At 54.9% G+C, this 19,890-nt stretch overlaps 1 protein-coding gene across 1 annotated transcript in view; it reads right to left on the bottom strand.

Annotated features, from left to right (window-relative positions):
- Nucleotides 1-19,890, bottom strand: part of RNF43 (ring finger protein 43) — a 56,382-nt gene that overhangs the window by 7,158 nt on the left and 29,334 nt on the right. Inside the window, exons 3-9 of the mRNA XM_027896297.1 lie at nt 10,839-10,961; nt 6,820-6,894; nt 5,334-5,465; nt 5,146-5,247; nt 4,298-4,453; nt 3,668-3,770; nt 1,739-3,268 (exon numbers count right to left, since the gene is read on the bottom strand). Coding sequence (XP_027752098.1) covers nt 1,739-3,268; nt 3,668-3,770; nt 4,298-4,453; nt 5,146-5,247; nt 5,334-5,465; nt 6,820-6,894; nt 10,839-10,961 — 2,221 coding nt within the window. The remainder of the gene's footprint in view (nt 1-1,738; nt 3,269-3,667; nt 3,771-4,297; nt 4,454-5,145; nt 5,248-5,333; nt 5,466-6,819; nt 6,895-10,838; nt 10,962-19,890) is intronic.

The raw sequence follows: 19,890 nt of genomic DNA, 5'->3' as shown, positions 1-19,890 counted from the left end.
TGGGACTGTCTATTGAGATTGTTCTTTGCTCTTTTTACTTGGTCTCTATTGATTTCCACCTTTCCCAAGATAAAGCACCAATGTGATTATAACTCAGACTTTGTGTTATGTCAACCAACATGTTTGCAGCCTGGTGGCTTTTCTGCATAAGCCCTGCACAAGCTCTCTGCTCTGCCCTCTGTTCCTAATAAAGCTAAATCCTAAATCTATTTATTTTCTCAGCCTTACAAGGAGATTCTGATCTCTGGCTGGTCCTGAAAGCATCCCCCAAAGCTACTGCAGTCAAACAGAGCCACAAAGCTTTCAAACACATTGGTCCTTCCAGCTCCAAGAGAGAATGAAGGCTGGGTGTGCTTGGCAAAGCAGCTGGCACTGGCTCTGGGTGGGGGCACAGACTGAGGCCACTGGGACCACCTCCAAAGAGACATCACAGGCGTGGACCTGGCAATGCCCTGGGCAGGGCAGCACCCTCTGTGCACCCTCTTTAGGTGCACAGACTCCTGCTCTGGGGGCTTGGGGAGGCCTCCCAGGTTCAGGTAGGAGCTCAAAGCAACTCCTGAGCAGCTTTCCCTGAGCCAGCAGGGCTCTCTCCATGTGGAGGCCCCTGCTGTGATCCCGGGAGGGCATCAGCACTCGGAGCTCCCTGTGAACCAGAGGCACCTCTGCTGCCTCCTCCATCCCTCCCAACAGCACAGGCCTCCTGAATCACCCATCTGCAGTGTCAGACACTCCTGTGCCTGGGAATAAAATCTGTTCCTGGGAGTCTGGGAGGCTGGAGCACCGTGGGGAGCCAGGCCCGTGCCCATCCAGCCCCCCCTGCCCCAGGAGCCTGGGCATGGAGCGGGGCTGGATAGACGAGCACGGGGAGGAAGCGATTATCTCTGCGGCACAATGGGCACAGTGAGTCACGAGCTCAGGGCCAGCGTTTCCAGAGAAATTAGGCAGCCAGATCTGTGTTTGGTAGCGAAATCAAAAGGGTTTGCCCGAGGAGCTGCAGTGAGTCAGTGGCAGGGGGAGGAAGGGAGCCGGGCTCTGCTCCCAGCCAGCACCTGCCCGGGCTGACGCGCAGGTTGCTGCCTTCAGAGGACCTGAGAGAGCAAGAGCTGGGAGCTAAACTCGGGTTCTTTCAAAGAACCTCGTCTCAAAGGCATTTTCCCTCTCTCAAGTGAGAGATGTGCAGCAGTTAGGCAAAGGGCCAAGCTTTAATTACATCTGATTTCCAGAAGACACTAAAAAGCAACTCCCACACAACAGAGGCAGGTGAGAAATGAGGGATGTGCAAATCCATCAACTCACTGATTCCTTTCTACTACCACCAGCCACACACACTTCCTTCCTCACTGACTCCAGTTAGCTAGGCTTGGCTGGAACAACTGGAGCCCAAAAAGCCTTAAAGGCTTTGCCAGTAAGTCACACAGACTGGTACAAGGGCATTGAGAAACGTGGTCTCATCCCTCCCTTTGAGAGATGTTCCATCTGCTGGAGATGTTCAGCTAAAATTAGCCACCTTATTTCTCATTTGCAGTATTTTAGGGTTTGGTGCACTCATTAACACACTTGCTCATCGTTCAGGCCACCATCTCCAGGCGGGTGAGCCCTGAAACGCTTCTGCTGTCAGTGCTCCTGTAGGAAAGCCCACAGGGAGGGTACCAGGTGTCCTGGCATCCAGAGCTCCTTTGGCAACCCCCCTCCCCCCATTCACCTGCTCCCTGCGAGGAGAGGAGCACCCCAGACTTACCCTGCCCACCCTGCTGGGACGGGCAGTGCAGGTGGAGACTCAGACTGTGTCTGGGGGTGCCTGTCCCTGAGAAATCCGCAGGAACCGGGCGGGTTCCTTCCCGTCCCGACACCCCCTCCTCCTGCTTCATCAGCTCGGAGCTGGACTGTGGCACCAAACACTTCCAGAGCGGCCGGGAGCCGGAGCCACTCGGCAGGGGAGCGCTTGGGATCAGGGGCTGGACCTCGGGAGAGCAGCGGGAGCCACTGGGATGGCCGTGGGGAAGGTGAGCATCGCAGGCTTTGGGCAAGGCCGAGTCCTTGGGCAGCAGGGCGGGGTTGGGCTCCAGGGAACACTTTCTTTTCCTTCGGTGATGCCGGCTCTGTAGGCTGTGTCTGGGGGGCAGCAGGGCAGAGGACGTGCCAGCTGCTCCCGACTGTCTGTTGGCATCTACACCGAAGTCCAACCTGTTAGGAGAGGCGGAGGGGGCACAAGGGGGCTCCCGGCCTTCCTGGGAACAGGCTGGTTGTCCTGCCAGAGCTGCCTCCTGCAGCACATCGCTGCTTTCCAGAGGCTGCTGGCAGTGATGGCTCTTCTCAGTCTTCTTCTGTGTCCGAGCCCCATGGAAGCCAACCTTGGCCCCAGCGTAGCGGGGTTTGCGTGGCACAGGCCCCTGCCCGGCGCGCCCAGGGGGACACTCCGTGTCCCGTCTGTAGTGGTGGTGCTGGTGGTGGTGGTAGTGGACGTGGCTGAGCACCTGGGACTTGGCTGGAGCAGCCGCCCCGGGCACCATGAGGTCCAAGGACCTGGGCCGCCTCTCCTTGGGTGGCCGCAGCAGCTCCTGGCCGTGGTCCGTGGCGGGGCCCTCGGAGCTGCAGTACACGAAGGGATCGTAGTCGCTGCTCAGGGAGCTGCGGAACGTGGAGCAGCTGCCGTGGATGCCCTGCAGGCTGACGTCCGTGCAGTTCAACATGGAGTCGCTGGAGGAGCCGTGGCAGGGCCCCGAGCTGGAGTCGCTGCCCGGCCCGTCCGCCAGGTACCCGCTGTGCTCCGTCAGGTAGCTCTCCCCGGAGCCACTGCTGTTGTGCTGGTGCCCGTGGGCCACCCCCCGGCGCAGGGCGGGCGCACGGTGCTGCTTCTGTGCCAGGGCTGCCTTGAGCCCCGGGCAGGGGGGCTGGGGCTGCAGGGAACACGTCCTGTGGGGTGCCAGCACCTGCCCGCACGCCGCAGGCACGGGGAGCTGCTGGCCCAGCAGGCCCGGGGCCAGGGGGGACGTGTGGCTGCAGGCGAGCAGGGAGGGGGCCGGTCTGTAGGGCATGTAGTGGATGGTGCCAAAATCCAGCTGGGAGAGCTCTGGGGAGTGGAAGAAGGGGTTGCCGTGGGCTGGCTCCGGGGGAAAGCTCCTGAGGTTCCTCTGAGGATACGGATGTGGGAGGTGGTAAAGGGCATGTCCTGGGTGCTGGCGGAAAAGGTGGAGCCGCCGTCCAGGCTCCATGTCCTGAGGGGTCAGCCTGGAGCTGGCGGCCGTGGCCTGGTCCACTGAGTCTCTGGCTGTGGAGAGAGAAGGGAGCATCCAGCACACGTCCCACAGCCCAGCTGTACCCCTGGCACCAACCCCACTGCCCTCCCACCCGTGTCCCGCAATTCCTCATTGCCACACCAAACCACCCCCACGGTCCTGCACACTCAGGGCTTTCCCTGCTTCCCTTCCCCACAGCTCCCAAGACTGGAAACCTTTCCTCTTGGTGCAGGTCCCAAGCTCAGCCTCCTGCTGTACCCCGGGGGGCTCACGCGCAGGGACCCCTCTCCATGGACACACCTCCCCGTACATTCCATGCACAGGGACACGTGGAGCTGCAAATGAATCACCCAAGGGTATCTGGAGCTCCTGGTCACAACCCCTGCACCCAACCCCATCCCTGCCCAGAAAATGCTGTGCCTGAGCCCTACCAAGAATATTGAACATGCAAAGGGGACACGTGTGGTGTTGCTGCAGCCAAGGGTCAACACACTCCCGATGGAACTCGTGGGAGCACGAGATGATCCGCAGTTCCTAGAGAGAAGAGAAGGAGGATGAGCAAGAAGAACCATGTCCCAAGACCTGGAGGGCTCCTTCTTGATGGAAGCAAGCCTCAAAGGACAGAAAGACGTCCAAGAGTGAGGGATCTGCAGCCCAGCTGTGCACAGAGGAGGCTGTGCAGTAGCTCTGGTTCTGCTCTGGGGTGTGAGCATCCAGGGAGGTGAAAGCCCTGGGGAACAGGGAGGCTTCAGGCTGGGTGTTCTGGCGCAGCAAACCCCACTTTTGCCCCGTTGTTTCAACATGGATGTTTTATGGACATTTTACCCAAGAGCCACAGCTGGAGACCTGCCTCAAGAGATCTGCGTGACTCCAACAGACAGGGCTCCTTTGGCCAAGAGGCAGACCGGCTCCATGGACACCGACCCTTTCCCAGCCCCAAAGAGCTGCAGAAGGAAACATCACCAGGGCCTCCCGCTCCTGTCATGCTCCACTCCCACTGCTGATCCCACCCAGGGAATTTTGGAGCTGTGGGTGCCCAGCAGCCCTGCCCCACATCCTACCTGGCCCTCGGTGAACTCCTCCAGGCAGATGGCACAGACTGGGGCGGAGCTGCAGCTGCTGGCCGAGTCCCACCGCGATGCCGGGCGGCACCGGGGCTGGTACCGGCGCGTGGCCAACTGCCCGATGGCCTGCAGGGTCTGCTGCTGCTGGGAGTCCTGAGAGAGGGGAGGCTTTCAGGATAGGCTCAGCCCTGCAGTGCCCTTTCCCTTCCAAAATAGGGTTGTCAGGGATTTGGGGGACACTACCCATCTCCAGAGGTGGCTTTTTGTCTAAGCTGAGTTATCTCGGCTAGGCTTTGTCACCAGCAGAGGACAGCTGGCTCTGGACATTCAGAATCACTCAGCAGTGCTGAGTTTTTGAGCCCCAAAGGATTGTCTCTCTACAGGAAAGATGGGATATTCTCATATAGGGAAAAACATCTGATGCTGAGAAGATGATTAGACATTTCTTAATTTCTTTTAAAAGTCATAAAAAATATAAAAAATTATAGAACCATAGAATCACCTAAATGGTTTGGGTTGGAAGGGACATTAAAGCTCATCTTGTTCCAACCCCCTGCTATAGGCAGGGACACCTTCCACCAGCCCAGGTTGCTCCAAGCCCCATCCAACCTGGCCTTGGGCACTTCCAAGGATCCAGGGGCAGCCACAGCTTCTCTGGGCAACCTGTGCCAGGGCCTGCCCACCCTCCCAGGGGGGAATTCCTTCCCAATATCCCATCTAACCCTGCCCTCTGGCAGTTTGAAGTCATTCCCCCTTGTCCTATCACTATCTGCCCATTTCCCCAAGTCCCAAACAAGGTCTGTTTGTGCCTTTTGTGTATTCCTGTTGCTCCAGGAGGTCCCTACCTGAGTCCTGTTCAGTTGGCACTTTGTGCGGACAACGAAAATCAAAACGATGACGACCACGGTGCTGACCACGGTGAGGAGAATCCACACGTCATAGTCTGGCTGTTGGATAAAACAGGAGAGAAATTACCCTTGTGTGGCAGACTTGGGATCAAGAGGCTTGGCAGTGGGAATGGTGTGTGTCTCACCCAGGCTGGTGGCTCCTTGACCTCAATCTTCACATGGGCCTCTCTGTTTTTGTTCACAACACCCATGAGGAGTTCGGCGTCGTGGCCCCTGATCAGAACCACGGGCTGGCTCAGGCCTCTGGGCTTCCTCAGCTGCAAAGGAACAAGCACAGTGAGAGCTGGTCCAGAACAGCCTGGAAAAGGGCAATCCTGATCCCCCAGGCACGTCTGGTTCCTCCTGATGCTTCTTGCACACACTTCAGAGACGGATTGCTCCCCCAGATCTGCACTATCCCTCTAGGATGAATCAGATTGAAGCTTCTCCTCTTGTACCAACTCTCTAGCATCGGGAAAATATTCAATTTTCCCTGCTGGTGCCTCCTCATGCACAACTGGACACTGCTTGGTGTCTCCTGAGCTCCTCTTCAAGCCCCTGTGCAAAAGTTCCTGGGGTCTCCTCTTCCCTGAGGGAAGTGCCCACAGCACTGCCGACTGCTGCCCTCCCACAGAAATGCTTTCTCTACTCTTCCTGACAGACCCATCCAGTTCCCCTTCTCTCTGAGGACATTCTGTTTGTTCCTGGTCATACTGGCACGGGTGGCTCAGCAGCTGTCCGAGCCTGCTCCCTGCCAGACTGACCTGGACCAGGGTGGCCATCGGACCCACTGACCACTTCCCAAGCTCTGGGGGGACGTGGGGGCTCCCAGAGGTGGGTGCCTGGGTCTGGGGACAGAAATGTGAGTGGAGGTGCAGATGGTTGTGATGCAGATGGAAACTGCAGGGTCTGAGTTGTTGAGAGTTGCCACTCTTGGCTTTGGTATCCCAGATGGGGAAGCTGGAAAAGTGGGATCAGAGGCTCAGAGGGATCAGAGACTGGGATCTGAGCAACCCTGGTGTCACCTCATGGACCTGCACTCACTACTGCCTTTCTCTGGCATCAGAAATTTATCTGTAAGTGCATAAAAGAGCCAGGAGGGATGGATCCAGCAAGGAGTCAGCCCTGGATAAACTCAGACACCAGCTCTCCTGTCTTTTCTCAGTCAAATGCTGGATGCTTTTCATTATCCCTGGATTATTTGGATAGGGAACCGAATCCATTCCACAGATTACAGCAATGTTGGGGGAAGGGACCTTTGGAGGTCTCTAAAACTGCACCAAGAGTGTTGCAGGGAGGGCTGTGACTTGGGCTTGAAAACTCAAGAAGTCACCTTTCCCTGAAGGTACACTGGGCTGTCTGGAGTAGATGGAATTGGGAAATCCATGACTTCTCAAGAAGCTCCTGGCAGAAAAGCTCAGTTCACCAGACAATGTCCTCTGAGAGTGTGGATGTGCCCTGGAGTGCAGGAAAGAGGAACAGACTCTTCATGGGTGAGTGGGGTAAGAGCCAACATCCAACACCAGTTGGGATCTGGGACTTCCTGCTGCTGGCTGCTGGGTCCTGATGGACACATTTTGGGATGGGACAGGAGCACTTTGGTTTAGCTGAGAATATTAATGGGGTCTGTACCTGATCAGCAGCACTTTCATCGTCAGTAATGTCGAAAAGGATCGCACGGGCTCCACGCTCCCCTGCCAGCTTCGCCTGTCCAAAACAACAGAGGCTTCAGTGGACACCCTGCACTGTCCCCTGTGTTTGGGGCACACCTGCTATTCGGATCCGTGTCTGCCTCTCGGGCTCTTTGCAGGGAAAGAAACACCTGCTTAGACTGAGGAAACCATTTACACTTTGATTCCTGTGCCTGTGCTGGGCTGCAGTGCCCGCTCCTGCCACAGCTCTGGGGCTCTTTCTCCCTATGGTTGTGGAGATGAATTGGTGGCCTTGCAGTCACAGCAGGACACAAATCTAAACATTCCCCAGCTGTCCGTGCCATGTGCCCCTTTGCTTCAGAGCTGGATTTGCTGGGGAGGGATCTGCTGACCTACACAACCTTCCCATCCCAGGACAGCAGAATCCTGCACATATCCCACCTCTCACCGTGGGGCATCTTCCTTGCCCTCCTCTGGACGCCCCTGGGCTGACTCCCACACACACTGCTCTCCCTGGTCCCTGTCCCTGCCCTCCTCAGGGAGAAGCTCAGGCAGTGCCCAGGGTGCAGATTTGCTCTTGGATGAGGAATGAGATGTCTTTCCGCAGCTCAGCTCGGAGACCCACCCAGCCGAGCACACATGCCACCCTGGTGAGGTAAAGCTCGCTGCCTGAGGACCTCGTGGGGTCACCCACCTCCTCCCAGCTGGCCCTGGGAGCCCTCTGGGCAGGCAGAGGCAGCCTGGGGAGATGGAACGTGAACAGAACGCAGGGCTGGGCCGCTCTTACTCACGCGGAGCCCTTTGATCCTGCGTCCCGAGCCTGTGCAAACAGGGAGCAGCTCACCCTCGGCAGGGCCAAACCCCAGCTCGGGGGCCAGAGGTCAGAGCTGCCGCTTCCCAGCTGCAATATCAAACACAGGGAGCCGCCTGGGCCCAGGGATGGGGCATTCCCAGCACGGAGAGAGGCGGCTGAGCGGGATCTGCTCCATCCCTCACACAGTCACAGGATCACAGATTGTGCTGAGCTGGGAGGGACCCCCAAGGATCCTGGAGTCCAACCCTCAGCCCTGCACAGGGTGACACCCCCAGAGTCCCCCCCTGCGCCCCAGAGGATCATCCAAACCCTCCTGGAGCTCTGGCAGCCTTGGGGCTGTGTCCACTGTGTTTGCTGTCTCTCTGCTGGATCCCTTCAGCCACAGATCCTCTTTGGGGACTGAAACACTTTTGGTGCAAATTATGTATTTACAGGATGATTTCAGAGCTTTCAGCAACAGCTGACAGCGCTCTGCCAGCCAGACTTGCAATCAATGGTTCACTCACAAAACAAACAAACAAACAAAATTACAAAATGATGCACCAGAAAGAAAAAGAAATCCCTTTGATCCCAGCGGTATTTTCCATGTCTTCCTCTCCCCAGACGCCCTCCCTGCTGCTTTTAGCTTTGGATGCTGAGGCAGGGATCGAATTTAGGAAGCAGAGAAGAGCCTCAGGTGGCTGGTGGAGCTCTCCTCGTGCCAGGCTGGCCGTGTGCAGGCTTGGCGGGGTGACAGCTGAAGCAGAGGTTATGATAACACTCTGCACATGGCTATTTTTATCATCATTGATACAGGGCTGCAGTTCCACATGCAAAGCTCTGCCACAAGACACACATGCCGGGAAAACGAGGCTCCTGCTCCAGCAAGAACCAACCACATCCCACAGCTCTGACTCCTGAGGAGAAGAATGGCCCATAGATTTTGAGGAAGAGATCTCGGCATTCTTGCCCATGGTGGGGGGAAGTTGGGATGAAAAAGATGATCTTTAAGGTCCCTTCCAACCTCAACTCTTCTGTGAGTCCCCGATCAGAGTGATGTTGGAGGGAAGGAGCCTGGCAGAAGCTTCAGGAGGATGGAGAAGCAACCAGACAGGAATTGCAGGGGGTGGAGGAAGCAAGATACAAGGCAGAGCCAGGGCATATGGCCATCTGCTGTATTTCATGGCTAAACTACTCCTATTTGTGGGAGAAGAGCTGTGAGCCTCCCTAGGAGAGATCCTGGAGCAGGAACACCTGCAGGATGGCATCCAATGTCATGTTCAGTTGGCCCTCAAACTCCAGTGTTGGATTTGGCTCTGGTAATGAGTCATGATGACTGATGGGCAGTGAACTGTCCCTCTGTCGGGTTATGAACCTGGCAATGAACTGAGGGGTTTGTTTGCTTCGGAGGGTGAGTGCTCCTGGAGAAGGGATCAAGGTGGATGACCACAGAGCAGCAGTGCACCATGTCTTGTCCTCCCTGTGCCAACCTTCCTCAGCTGATCCCAGGACTCAGCAGTACACTGGCACTTCCAGTGCTGGGATCAGTCTCAAAGATGAAGGAAAAAAACCAGCAAAGAAGTTTGAATCCCAGAATGGTTTGGGTTGGGAGGGACCTTAAAGCTCATCTCATTCCAATCCCTTGCCACGGGCAGGGAACACCTTCCACTAGACGGGGTTGTTCAAATCCTGGCCCTAAGTTTTTAAGCCTTTTAGGTCCTGAAGTGGAAGTTGAGTCTTTGCAGCTGCTCCTCCCTCCTGTTCACAACTTCCCCCCCCAAGCAGCTGCACTGACCAAACAGCCATTCCTCCCCCATTCCCTGCATCCTGGGGCATCCATGTGGCAGCCTGGGACTACCTGAATATGATGGTCATGTCTGGATGGGCACAGGAGAGCTGGAGCCCCCAGCTGTGCTCCCTGGGGCACCTGCAGAGCCCTCTCTCTTGTGCCACAAGCTGCACTGGAAGCCCTCAGGCTCCCCCTTTATCCCACCTGCCTCTCTACACCCACAGGTGGGACCAGGACATTTTCCAGGTGTCTGGGGACTGCCAGCATGCCCATAACTCTTGTTATGGACAGCTGCCACCAGCTCCAGAGCAGCAGCCAACCAAACTCAGGCTGGGCAACCCAGAGAGGGATGGGCACTGCTGCCTGGCTGCCCACACAGCTGGGGGGAACAGCCCTGGGGTGGCAAACCCCTCATGGCATCATATCCCTTCCCTTGGTTTCGCTGCCACAGCCTCTGTAAATCAATCCCTGTGTGCAGGAGCAAGAGGTTGTTGCCTTCTCTCCTGAGCTGAGCTGCAGGGACAAGGAAAAGGATCCTGTCCCCATCCCCACCACGTCAGTCCCAGCACAGAGCAGGCAACGAGGTGGCACCCCCTGAATACAATCCAGGTGAAGCCAAAAAAAAAAAGCTAAAAAAGGGGGTTTTTCATGTTTGTGCAATGCTTGTGGAAAAGAGCCCAACATTCAGCACGGAGGCAATCAAAAGGAAAAAACAATGTTTGCCTTATCCATGCAGCTTTATCAGAGACACACAAAGATTTTAAGGCTTAAAATGACCCTCGTGCCTATCTGACTTCCTTATTACCAGAGAATTGGACCAGTGAGCTCAGCTTTTGGCACAGGAACTGTGGTTTCACTGAGGTCCCCAATGCAAAGACCTCTGAGATCTCCCAGGGGCCTGAGCTGTTCATGAGTTATGACCCACCCACCAGTTCACTGGTCTGCTTTTGCCTCACTGCTCAGCCCTGATTCTCCTGGTGCCTCATCCAGTGAAGTGTTACAGGATTATTTTTGAAGAGAGAGGCACAGAGGATGCTTTCTGTGTCCATGTCTTCCCACAGGACAGAGGACACAGATAAACACAAAATCCCTCCACAGGCCATCGAGCAAAACAGGAGGGGCACAAGACTGCTGGGAAGTAAAGCATAAGGGATGAGCACCCCAGAGCTCAGAGGAGGAATTCCATACCTTTTACAAAGCCAGGCAGTCCAAAAGATGGAGGGATGGGTGTTGGGGATGGCTGGCACAGCATCTCTCCCAAAGGACTCCTACTGCCAAGGATCCTGCTCTGTCCTTGTCCTTTCCTCTACTTTCCAGCAGCTCTTTCCCACCTTGCTGCCTCCTCCTGCCCTTCTCTTTGCTGCACCACGGGTTTCACACCCCAGGATGGTGCCACTCAGGGCATTTTGGCACTTACCTTGTTGGCCAGGGACAGGCAGGGGTTGGGATCCCGGTCTGGCTGTTCCAGCTTGACGATGGTGATGAATCCCGACTCGGTGTGTTCATCCTCACTGGTGTTGCACAGGGAGAGCGGGTGGGACTGCGGGACAAAGGCAAAGGGGACTCAGATCTTGGGGCTCAAGCCCACCCTGCAAACCCTGTGGATCTGCCCAGAGGTGTAGGAGCCCCCTACACTGGGCATCACCATCCCACTACACCCCACGGCCCTGCCCGAGCCAGTGAGGCTCTGAATGCCACAAAAACCAGGTCACTGCCCAAGTTTTGGTTCACAAGGAAAATGTCCCAGAGAAAGGTGGAGTTCCAATTCCAAACTGCACTCAGAGTCACAGAATGGCTCAGGCTGGAAGGGGCCACAGTCACTGGTCCCACCTCCCTGCTCCAGCAGGGTCACCCCAGAGCACATGGCACAGGATTGTGATCAGATGGTTCTGGAATATCTCCCTGTGAGGGCGACTCCACCCCCTCCCTGGGCAGCCTGTTCAATGCTGCCTTTGGTAGCACCAAGTCTTGGGCATCAAAACAAGAACATGTCTTAGAAAGCCATAAAAGCAAGTTAAAATCATCATATCCTAAAATCACAGCATGGGCTGGGTCGGAAGAGGCCTTAAAGACCAGCTAGTTCAGATGTCTAATGCAACTGTCTGTGGTTATGGGTTTGTATCCAACTCCTAATCATCTCTGTGACTGCTTAAAACAAAAGTGAAAGTGAAGGATTTCAGTGGAAAGGAAAGTATTTTAAAGCAAAAGTTCATACCCTTTCGTCAAATCTTTTAGTTTTCCTGTTTCCTTACCCTATGGCATCTCTATTTTCTACCTCCTCTGTCCACACCACCCCCTCCCTCTAAAATACTGATTTTCCCTTTTCTATCTTCTCCTTGCCACCTTTCCCACTTTATTCCCACAAGACCCACTGCCTTCACACCAGCCTGTCCCAGAATCACTCCCAGGTTACCCTGAGCAGCAGAAACACAAGGACAGGTCCTGGGGAACCAGACATGGAGAGGTGCCAGATTCCCACTTGGGAGCTTCGGGTATAAAACAGCAGAAAAAGAAAGATGACCCTGAGAGGTCACCTCGCCCGCTTTGCTGCCTGAAGGCAGGATCAGCCAGACCTAAAACATTCCTGAGAGACACTTGCTCAACCTGTTTTCAAGACCTCCAGAAAGGGAGACTCCTCACCCACTCCAGGGCTCCCTTCTCCTCCACACTGCAAAGTATGTTCCAACACCTCACTGGAGTAGTTTTTGCTCCAGTCTGAGCCTATTTATTCTCACTGACTCAATCATGCCCATAGAAAATAGATATTTATGCTTTTTTTCCCCTCAAGAACCCTTTAAACATTTCTGTTCCCCAAGGACACCTCAGGGACGAGGGCTGAAAAAGGACACGGAGAAAGTCCTCAGTTTTCTCTGCAAGGGAACTCAGCGCATTTCCCACCCTTCCTTCATGGGGGATGAATCAAAATTTGATTTGATTTGAAGTGGCAGGAAAAATGTTATAACCAACCCAAAAGGTTGGCATGGAAAAGAGAGGAAGAGAGCAGGACAAGGAAGTGTTTACCAAAGGGCTTAAGAAAAATCCTGGACTAAACTGGGATAACTCCTCACTACATGGACCACAATCCCAGAAAAAATGCAGGTGGCAAATACCAAACTGAATTTGCAGAAGCTGAGAGTGATGCAGGGGATGGCAGACTGATAATCCTGACTCCCCTGCCAAAAAAAAAAAAAAAGAGCCAGGTAAAAAACCCAGGACAATGAAGAGAAGGGAAGAACTAACAGGGTTTTGGACAAGGAGGGTGATGGTTCACAGAGCCACAGGGACACCCCAGTCACCAGATCCTCCTCCCTTGGTCTTCCCCAAATCTCAGCCTGACAGGAGTGGGGAGCCAGGTGGGGTCGGGCTCTGCTCCCAGGGAACAAGGGACAGAACAAGAGGGAACAGCCTCAGGCTGTGCCAGGAGAGGGTCAGGCTGGACATGAGGAGGAATTTCTTCCTGGAAAGAGCAGCCCAGAGAGGTTTGGAGTCCCTATCCCTGGAGGTGTCCAAGGAAGGACTGGATGTGGCACTCAGTGCTCTGGGCTGGGGGACAAGGTGGGGATGGGGCACAGGGTAGATTCGATGGGCTGGGAGGGCTTTTCCAACCTCAGTGATTCTGGGATTCATGCTGTGTGAGTGCCTTTATTCCTGGAAAAGAGAGGCTCTTGCCATGTTTCTCTTAACTCTCGAGCTCTGTCAGCTGAACAAAGCCCCTCTGACACCAAGATCAATCCTCTCTACCCACAGACACAGCAGCAGGAATGACAGGACCACCACGGGTACAGGAGATGCTGCCAGGGGGCCAGAGCTGAAAAGTGCTAGAAGGACATGGGAGGATGAGGCAGGCAGATGGAAGTGGATGTTAACCACGAAGAAGATGGAAATGGCTGGTTGGAAAAGGAAGAGAATGGCAGAATGTTTCAAGGGGCCCGAGGACAAATTGCCACTTCCATGGCTGCTGGGCATGAAGCTTGGGGATCAGGATATGGGGCCTTTTAATGTGCCTACATGAAGTTTCAAGAGCTGTTATAAAGAGCAAACACACCTTACCCACATGTGAGTCACAGACAAACACGGTCACTGATAACAGATGCATTATTCTTAGAGAGACTCAGGTCCTACCTCAACGTGCAAACAGCTCAGACAGCCATCCGAGTCCCCTGAGGGAGTGGCCAGGGGTGGAAGAGGAGACAAAGGACCTACAGGGTGCCAGTGCAAGACTCCTGTGCCTGTGCCCTTACATGTGCTCATGAGCTTCCCCACCTTTGGCCTGTCTCAAGGGTCAGCAGTGCCCGAGGTTTTGATACAGCAAATCAGTCCCTAATCAATCAGTGACTGTGTTTCCGTCTCCTTTTCATTACTAAGCTGGTAAGCAACAAAGAGAAGTGCTGAACCCAAGAGGGATGTGTCTTTGATTACCTCACGTGCAGGGTTAGATGGTTCAGGTGAAGTCTGGATCTTTCCTGTCGCTCTCCCTGACAGGAGGGGGGAGCTGGTAGGGGGGGTCGGGCTCTGCTCCCAGGGAACAGGGACAGAAGGAGAGGGAACGGCCTCCAGCTGAGGAGGGCCAGGCTGGACATCAGGAGGAATTTCTTCACTGAAAGAAAGTGGCCAGACACTGGAAGGGGCTGCCCAGGGAGGTTTGGAGTCGCCGCTCCTGGAGGTGTCTAAGGAAGATTGGATGTGGCACTCAGTGCTCTGGTCTGGGGGACAGGGTGGGGATGGGGCACAGGGGGGACTCCATGGGCTTGGAGGGCTTTTCCAACCTGAATGATTCTGTGATTCTATTTGCACGAGCGTGGCCATGGGGTTGGAGAACGTCTCATACCAACACCACTTCAGCTCTGCTGAAGTTTGCTCTCCTGTGGACAGAGGGGTCCCACACAAGGGCAGTGGTGCCACTCCCGCTGGCTCCGCCACCACGAGGGTTGTACAGGCAGACAAGGAAATGTTTGGCCAAGTTCCACCATGATATCTGGTTAAACCGTCTCTGTCTGGTCCACACATCCATTTTGGAGTATCAAAGGCACAGGAGGTTCTCTGGTCAGCCCTGACTCACACCACTAAATGAAAGTAAAGGCAAGCTGGCCCAAGTCACGGGAGAACAGCTCACGCTCCTCCACCTCCAAGCACACTGCAGGCTGTCTGGACTCAAAAGCCATGGAGAGCATCCAACCCATGCTGACCTGCTCACCTCACACACCTCAGGGGGCTCAGCCAGTCCCCACTCTGGGAGATGCTGCCACTGAGTGGCATTGACCCTCTTACACAGGACCCTCTGCTCTCTGCTGACAGTGGTTTGGAGGACACAGACACAGGAGGACTTCCACAACTCATCTGTTAAGCAGGAGGCAGCTCTGACCCTGAAAGTGGCTCTGCAGTGACAGGCCAGACACAAAGATTCACCCAAACTCAGATGACTGGGGTATTTTTCCTCAATCACAACGGCTTTCAAAGTTAAAGCCTTGAAAGTAGATGCCAGAAAGAGCATTCCTGCTCTTCTAGAAAGGAGAAAGAATATCTAGAAGAGCAAAGACTGACAAGGGAATTCTTCTGGGGACAAATTAGGCCACAACATCTTCTGAAGCATCTCCAGGAGGGCTGAACTGCTCCTGGAAGGAGAGCAGAGGGCTCTCCAGAGGTTCATGTGGGCTAAGGAATTCTCCAGAACATCTTCTGAAGGTGAAGCTCAGCAGCAGTGTTACCTCCACGAGTGCTTGGAGATTGCAGGGCCCTGACATGGACCTGAACTCCCATTTCTGGTCTTTTCTGGAGAAACCAGCAATGGTCCAGGGAAGCTTCACCTGGTCACGAGTGAGACACTTGTCAGGATTGCACATGGAGCTGTGCTCACCAGGGAACAGCATCGGGCAGGAGAGGGGCTGGGGATGGAGGGGGGAGCCCAGGGCAAAGGAGATGGGTTTGGAATGGAGGAGGGAGCCCAGGGCAAAGCCAAAGGCAAAGGAGATGGGCTTGGAATGGAGGAGGGAGCCCAGGGCAAAGCCACAGGCAGATGGTGGGCTTGGAATGGAGGAAGGAGCCCAGGGCAAAGCCAAAGGCAGGAGATGGGCTCGGGACAGAGTGGGGAGCCCCTCTGAACCTCCCCAGCCGGCACAGCACCCCAGAGGGAATGAAGGGATGCCTGATCCCCTCCCCACCGCGTATCCCCGGGCTGCACCGCCCGAGTCCAGGTGCAGAACAAAAGGAAAGCGACGATCTGGAAGGTTTGAAGGTCAGGCTCTGGCTGCCCGGCCGAGCAGGGCCCGTGGAGCCGCAGCCGCTCGGCAGGGGCCGGGGCTCGGCGGCTCCGGCTGCCGGGCGGGCACATGAAAGGCTTTCCCCTAATGTAATAACTGACGGCCTCTTCAGTGCCGTTTGAACTGTTTACAGACCGAGTTAACGATTACAGGCAATGTGTACCTTGGCTGCTGCCCAAAATTCTTACCCGCCCGTCAGATATTATCAAAGAGCCCTTCACTGCTGGCCTGGAGTCCTTCCAAAGCGCAGCGCCGAAATGCCGGCGCAGAGGAGGGGCCTTTGGGCGCTCCGTCGTGAAACCCAAGCTAGAAAGTCACAGATCTGCCCCTGGCGAGGTGTCCCGGGGTCCGGGTGCCAAGTCACGTAGAGAGGCAGCAGCACCCGAGCGGCCCCGAAAGCCCCTCATGGGTGCAGCCAGGTGGGCTCCTCCCTGCAGGACATCACCGGGGGCTTTGCTGAGCCGCCTTCCAGGCTTTGCTCGAGGACACCACACAACCCACAAGCTCTGGCTGTCCAGGTTTCCCTCCCCTGCACGAGGTCGCTGCCGTCCGTGCCTCGCTCTTCACACCCGGTGGTTGTGTTAACGCTGGTGGTTACACAGCTTTGAAACTACTCCTGCCAAAAAGCATTTTCAATACCCTCGTGCCTCAGAGTGTGGACAAGAACAAACCAGGTGGTGAGAGATTAGATAAAATCACTTCCATTGTTATTTGTAGCTGGAAAAATGCAGGTGTAGGTACAGGGCCTGGCCTAGATTTGGGTTGGAAAGCAAGCGCCAGCTCTCTGGGGCAGATTGCACCAGGTCTGGAAATCCCGCTGAAGCGAAAGGATGAAATCAGGAACTGGCAAGCTGCTCTAATTACAGCTGAGTAACACAGAGCCACATTCAAGCAGCACTGAGGCTACACACCAAACTGCTTCTGAGCCGGAAATTCCGCAGCTGCACAGGAGGGTCCGTCCTACCCGTGGTCCTGCACCCACGGCAACCTGGGCAGGCTCAGCCAGAGCAGAGGGTGAGCTCTGTGCCATTCTTTGCCCCGGAAGGCTCTCTCGGAGGCAACTTCCTAAGTGCAGCTAGAAAAACAAAATTAACATCTCCATTTCCGGCAGAAGTGTATCTCATGGCCCATCAGTCCCCCTCAACACCAAATTTTTGGCTGTAAAATGCTATTTAATACTGTCCATTAGACCATCTGCACACTGTGATGTGGTGGTATCACCAAACCATTGTCAAAAACCTCTGCTTGACTCCATTCCGGGGTTTCAAACTCCCAGCTACACCAGCAGCAGGAACTGATGCATCCCATGCCTACCAGGAGCCTGCAGAGTGCTGGGGTGCCATCATCCAAAAGCTCCTGGTACAAAAGGCCACGTGATAAAAGCATGAAGATTTACATTAGAATTTTGCTCCTGCATTCCCCAAACAAGCCTTTTTGTCCTGCACAAAAAAATAATTACAAAAGCATCTCTTTCACAGGCTCTCAAGAGATGGAGTTTCCAAAGGACGCTTTCCAGAGAAGGGCTGATGCCTTCACATGGTGCCAGTTCTGTCTTGAAGGTTGGATGTCAGCAGGTCCTGGGCACAAGGGCAAAAGACTGAACAGCTAAAGGAATAAATGACTTGCTTTTCAATCCCACACTGTACCGGCTTCCCATTGTTTTATGGCTCAGATGTCGTCTCCTTTACCAGGGATAAAAGGGGGCTGGTGGAGGACACGAGTGTCCCACTTGTTGGATGTTGAAGCATTGCCAGGAGACAGAAATGCAGATGCAAATACGTTTGCTGTGATTTGACTCAATAAAACTTGCTGGTGCAGTGCAGTACACTGCAGAAATTGGTTCCTCCTACGCTTACTTGCTAAGACATGAGTTCAGGCCCTCTGGGACCTGCAATTCCCTGGCTGCTATCGATGACATCACTGACATCTAAGGAGCTGCAGGAATGTCGAGAATGCAGCTCCGGGCTCCTGGGGATGCTGAGCTCATGGGCTGCTGCAGGAGGTACCAAGGATGGGGTGCCTGGGTCCTGCCTCACTTCCAGCCTCCCCCTTCCAATGAGCACGTGCTATTCTAGAAGCCCCACAACACGTGGGCACACGTGGTTGCACCAGTTTGGACAGTAAAGGTGGAATTGTTTGAAAATTTCTTTCACTGCTTTACATTCTGGGATCCACTTGAGACTCCTCAGGTACCTGCAGGGAGGGGGCAGAGGATGGCCCAGGCTCTGCTCGGGGGGGCCCAGCAATGGCACAAGAGGAATGGGCAGGAACTGATGCCCAGGAAGCTCCAGCTGGACAGGAGGAAGAACTTCTTCCCTGGGCAGTGACCCAGCTCTGAACAGGCTGCCCAGGGAGGGGCTGGAGTCTCCTCCCTGGGGATATTCCAGAGCTCTCTGGACACAATCCTGTGCCCTGTGCTCTGGGCTGGCCCTGCCTGAGCAGGGAGGTGGGACCAGTGACCCACTGGGGTGCCTTCAAATCTGACCCATCCTGGGATTCTGGGATCCTTGGCCCAGGACTAAAGAGGCTAAGGCCAAAAAGGTGGAGAAAATTTCCATTTTCAGGCACCTCTGCTGCCTGCCCAGAGCAGCACAGAGCTGTGAACACACAGGATCAAGGACAAAGAGGGCAGGAAGTGAAATAACCTCCCTGCTCAACAGAATGTAATTCAGCTGGAGATGCTCTACCCACTGTCTTGATTCCAGGCCACCAATAACTTGAGCAAACTTTCCTTTGAAAGGGTATGGACTGACTGAGCTCCACCAGCTTCTTCACCCCAAGGAACGGGAAGGGAGCTGCTCACAGCCCATCTGAGGCAGTAGGTGAGGTGGGATATCACCTCCACTGGAGGATCCAGCCCTCACCAACCCTTCTCTCCTTGAGAGGGGACAGACATCCAAGAGAAGGATGAGCCCTGGGATAATGAGGGCATTTGGAGCCACAGTAGTTAAGACTAAAACACATGCAGAAAGGAGAAAGTCCTGCTTCCAGGAGGGAAGTCTCCCTCTCTCATGCCTGATTACTGCAGATGAGGAGACATGTTGGACAGAGCCACAGCCCAGCTCCTGCCAATTCTGATCCTGTTCTGCTTTTTTTAACAATGACACTGAGCCCTGCCAGAGAAGGACCACTGGAAAAGAGTCCAGCACTGCCTTGAGCTTCTGATGTGGCTGCTCAGTGATCAAATCACACCATGTTGTGTAAAATCAGCCACGAACACCTTGAGTTGATTCATGCAGGCTCTGGTTTAGGGTCCACTGCCTTTTCTCCTGGTCCTGAAGGGTGGAGGTGGTTGTTGCAATCACAGGTTCTCCCCTTGTATCTCCTGTGCTCCTGCCCACCGAGGCTGGATGGTTGATGGAGGGTTTATTTATTACCCAGCCATGCTAGAAGCACAGGGAACAGCTTTTTGGTGTTGTACCTCGTCCCTCTGTGCTCCACACTTCTGCTCTGATGGCCTGGGAAAGCAGCAGAGGCCCATCTTCCAAGGAAGGATAGAGCTTGTTCTCCCAGTTCCCATCTCCAGAGCCAAGCCTGGCCCACACAGTGTAGATTTGCAGCTCTCTTTGCAGAAACCAACCTCTTGGTGAGCTGTGCCTCGCTGGCATCAGCGTTACCACGGGGAACCTGCTGAAGTGTCTGCTCATGACTGTCTGCAAACCCTGCAAGGGCCAATCCTTCATTGCAGCTCAGATGATTTCTCCTCTGGTCCAATCCAGTCGATTCTCCCTCCAATATCCCCTAACCTTACACTGAACAACGTGCATTTACACTGCCCAGTGCTCCAAGCCCTTGGTTCCCTCATGCAACCACCATCCCCATCACTGGGGAAGGACAAAAAGCTATCGTGGCCAAAACCTCAGAGCCTGCAGAGCACGGTCTCGATGGTTCCTGTGGTATTTGGAATCAGTGCAGCACTTGGGAGCACAGGGATAAATCATTAACAAGTCATTATTGTTCACAGGTATTTTTGTCAGGAAACCACTGAGGTCAACTTGGACAAACTTGGTGTGTTCAGCTGGAGGAGACTGAGGGGAGACCTCCCTGCAGTTCCAACTGCCTGGGCAGGGGCAGAGGAGGGGCAGGACTGAGCTCTGCTCTGGGGGGAGCAGGGACAGCCCCCAGGGAATGGCTGGAGCTGTGTCAGGGCAGGCTCAGGGTGGATCTCAGCCAAAGGTTCTTCCCCCAGAGGGTGGTTGGCACTGAACAGGC

The sequence above is a fragment of the Empidonax traillii genome, unplaced genomic scaffold (genome assembly GCF_003031625.1).
Source record: "Empidonax traillii isolate 1590-97213 ecotype Southwest subspecies unplaced genomic scaffold, ASM303162v1 scaffold492:size733235, whole genome shotgun sequence".
Taxonomy (NCBI): domain Eukaryota; kingdom Metazoa; phylum Chordata; class Aves; order Passeriformes; family Tyrannidae; genus Empidonax; species Empidonax traillii.
The sequence above is the reverse complement of the archived record's forward strand: the minus strand, read 5'-3'. Positions and strand labels throughout refer to the sequence as shown.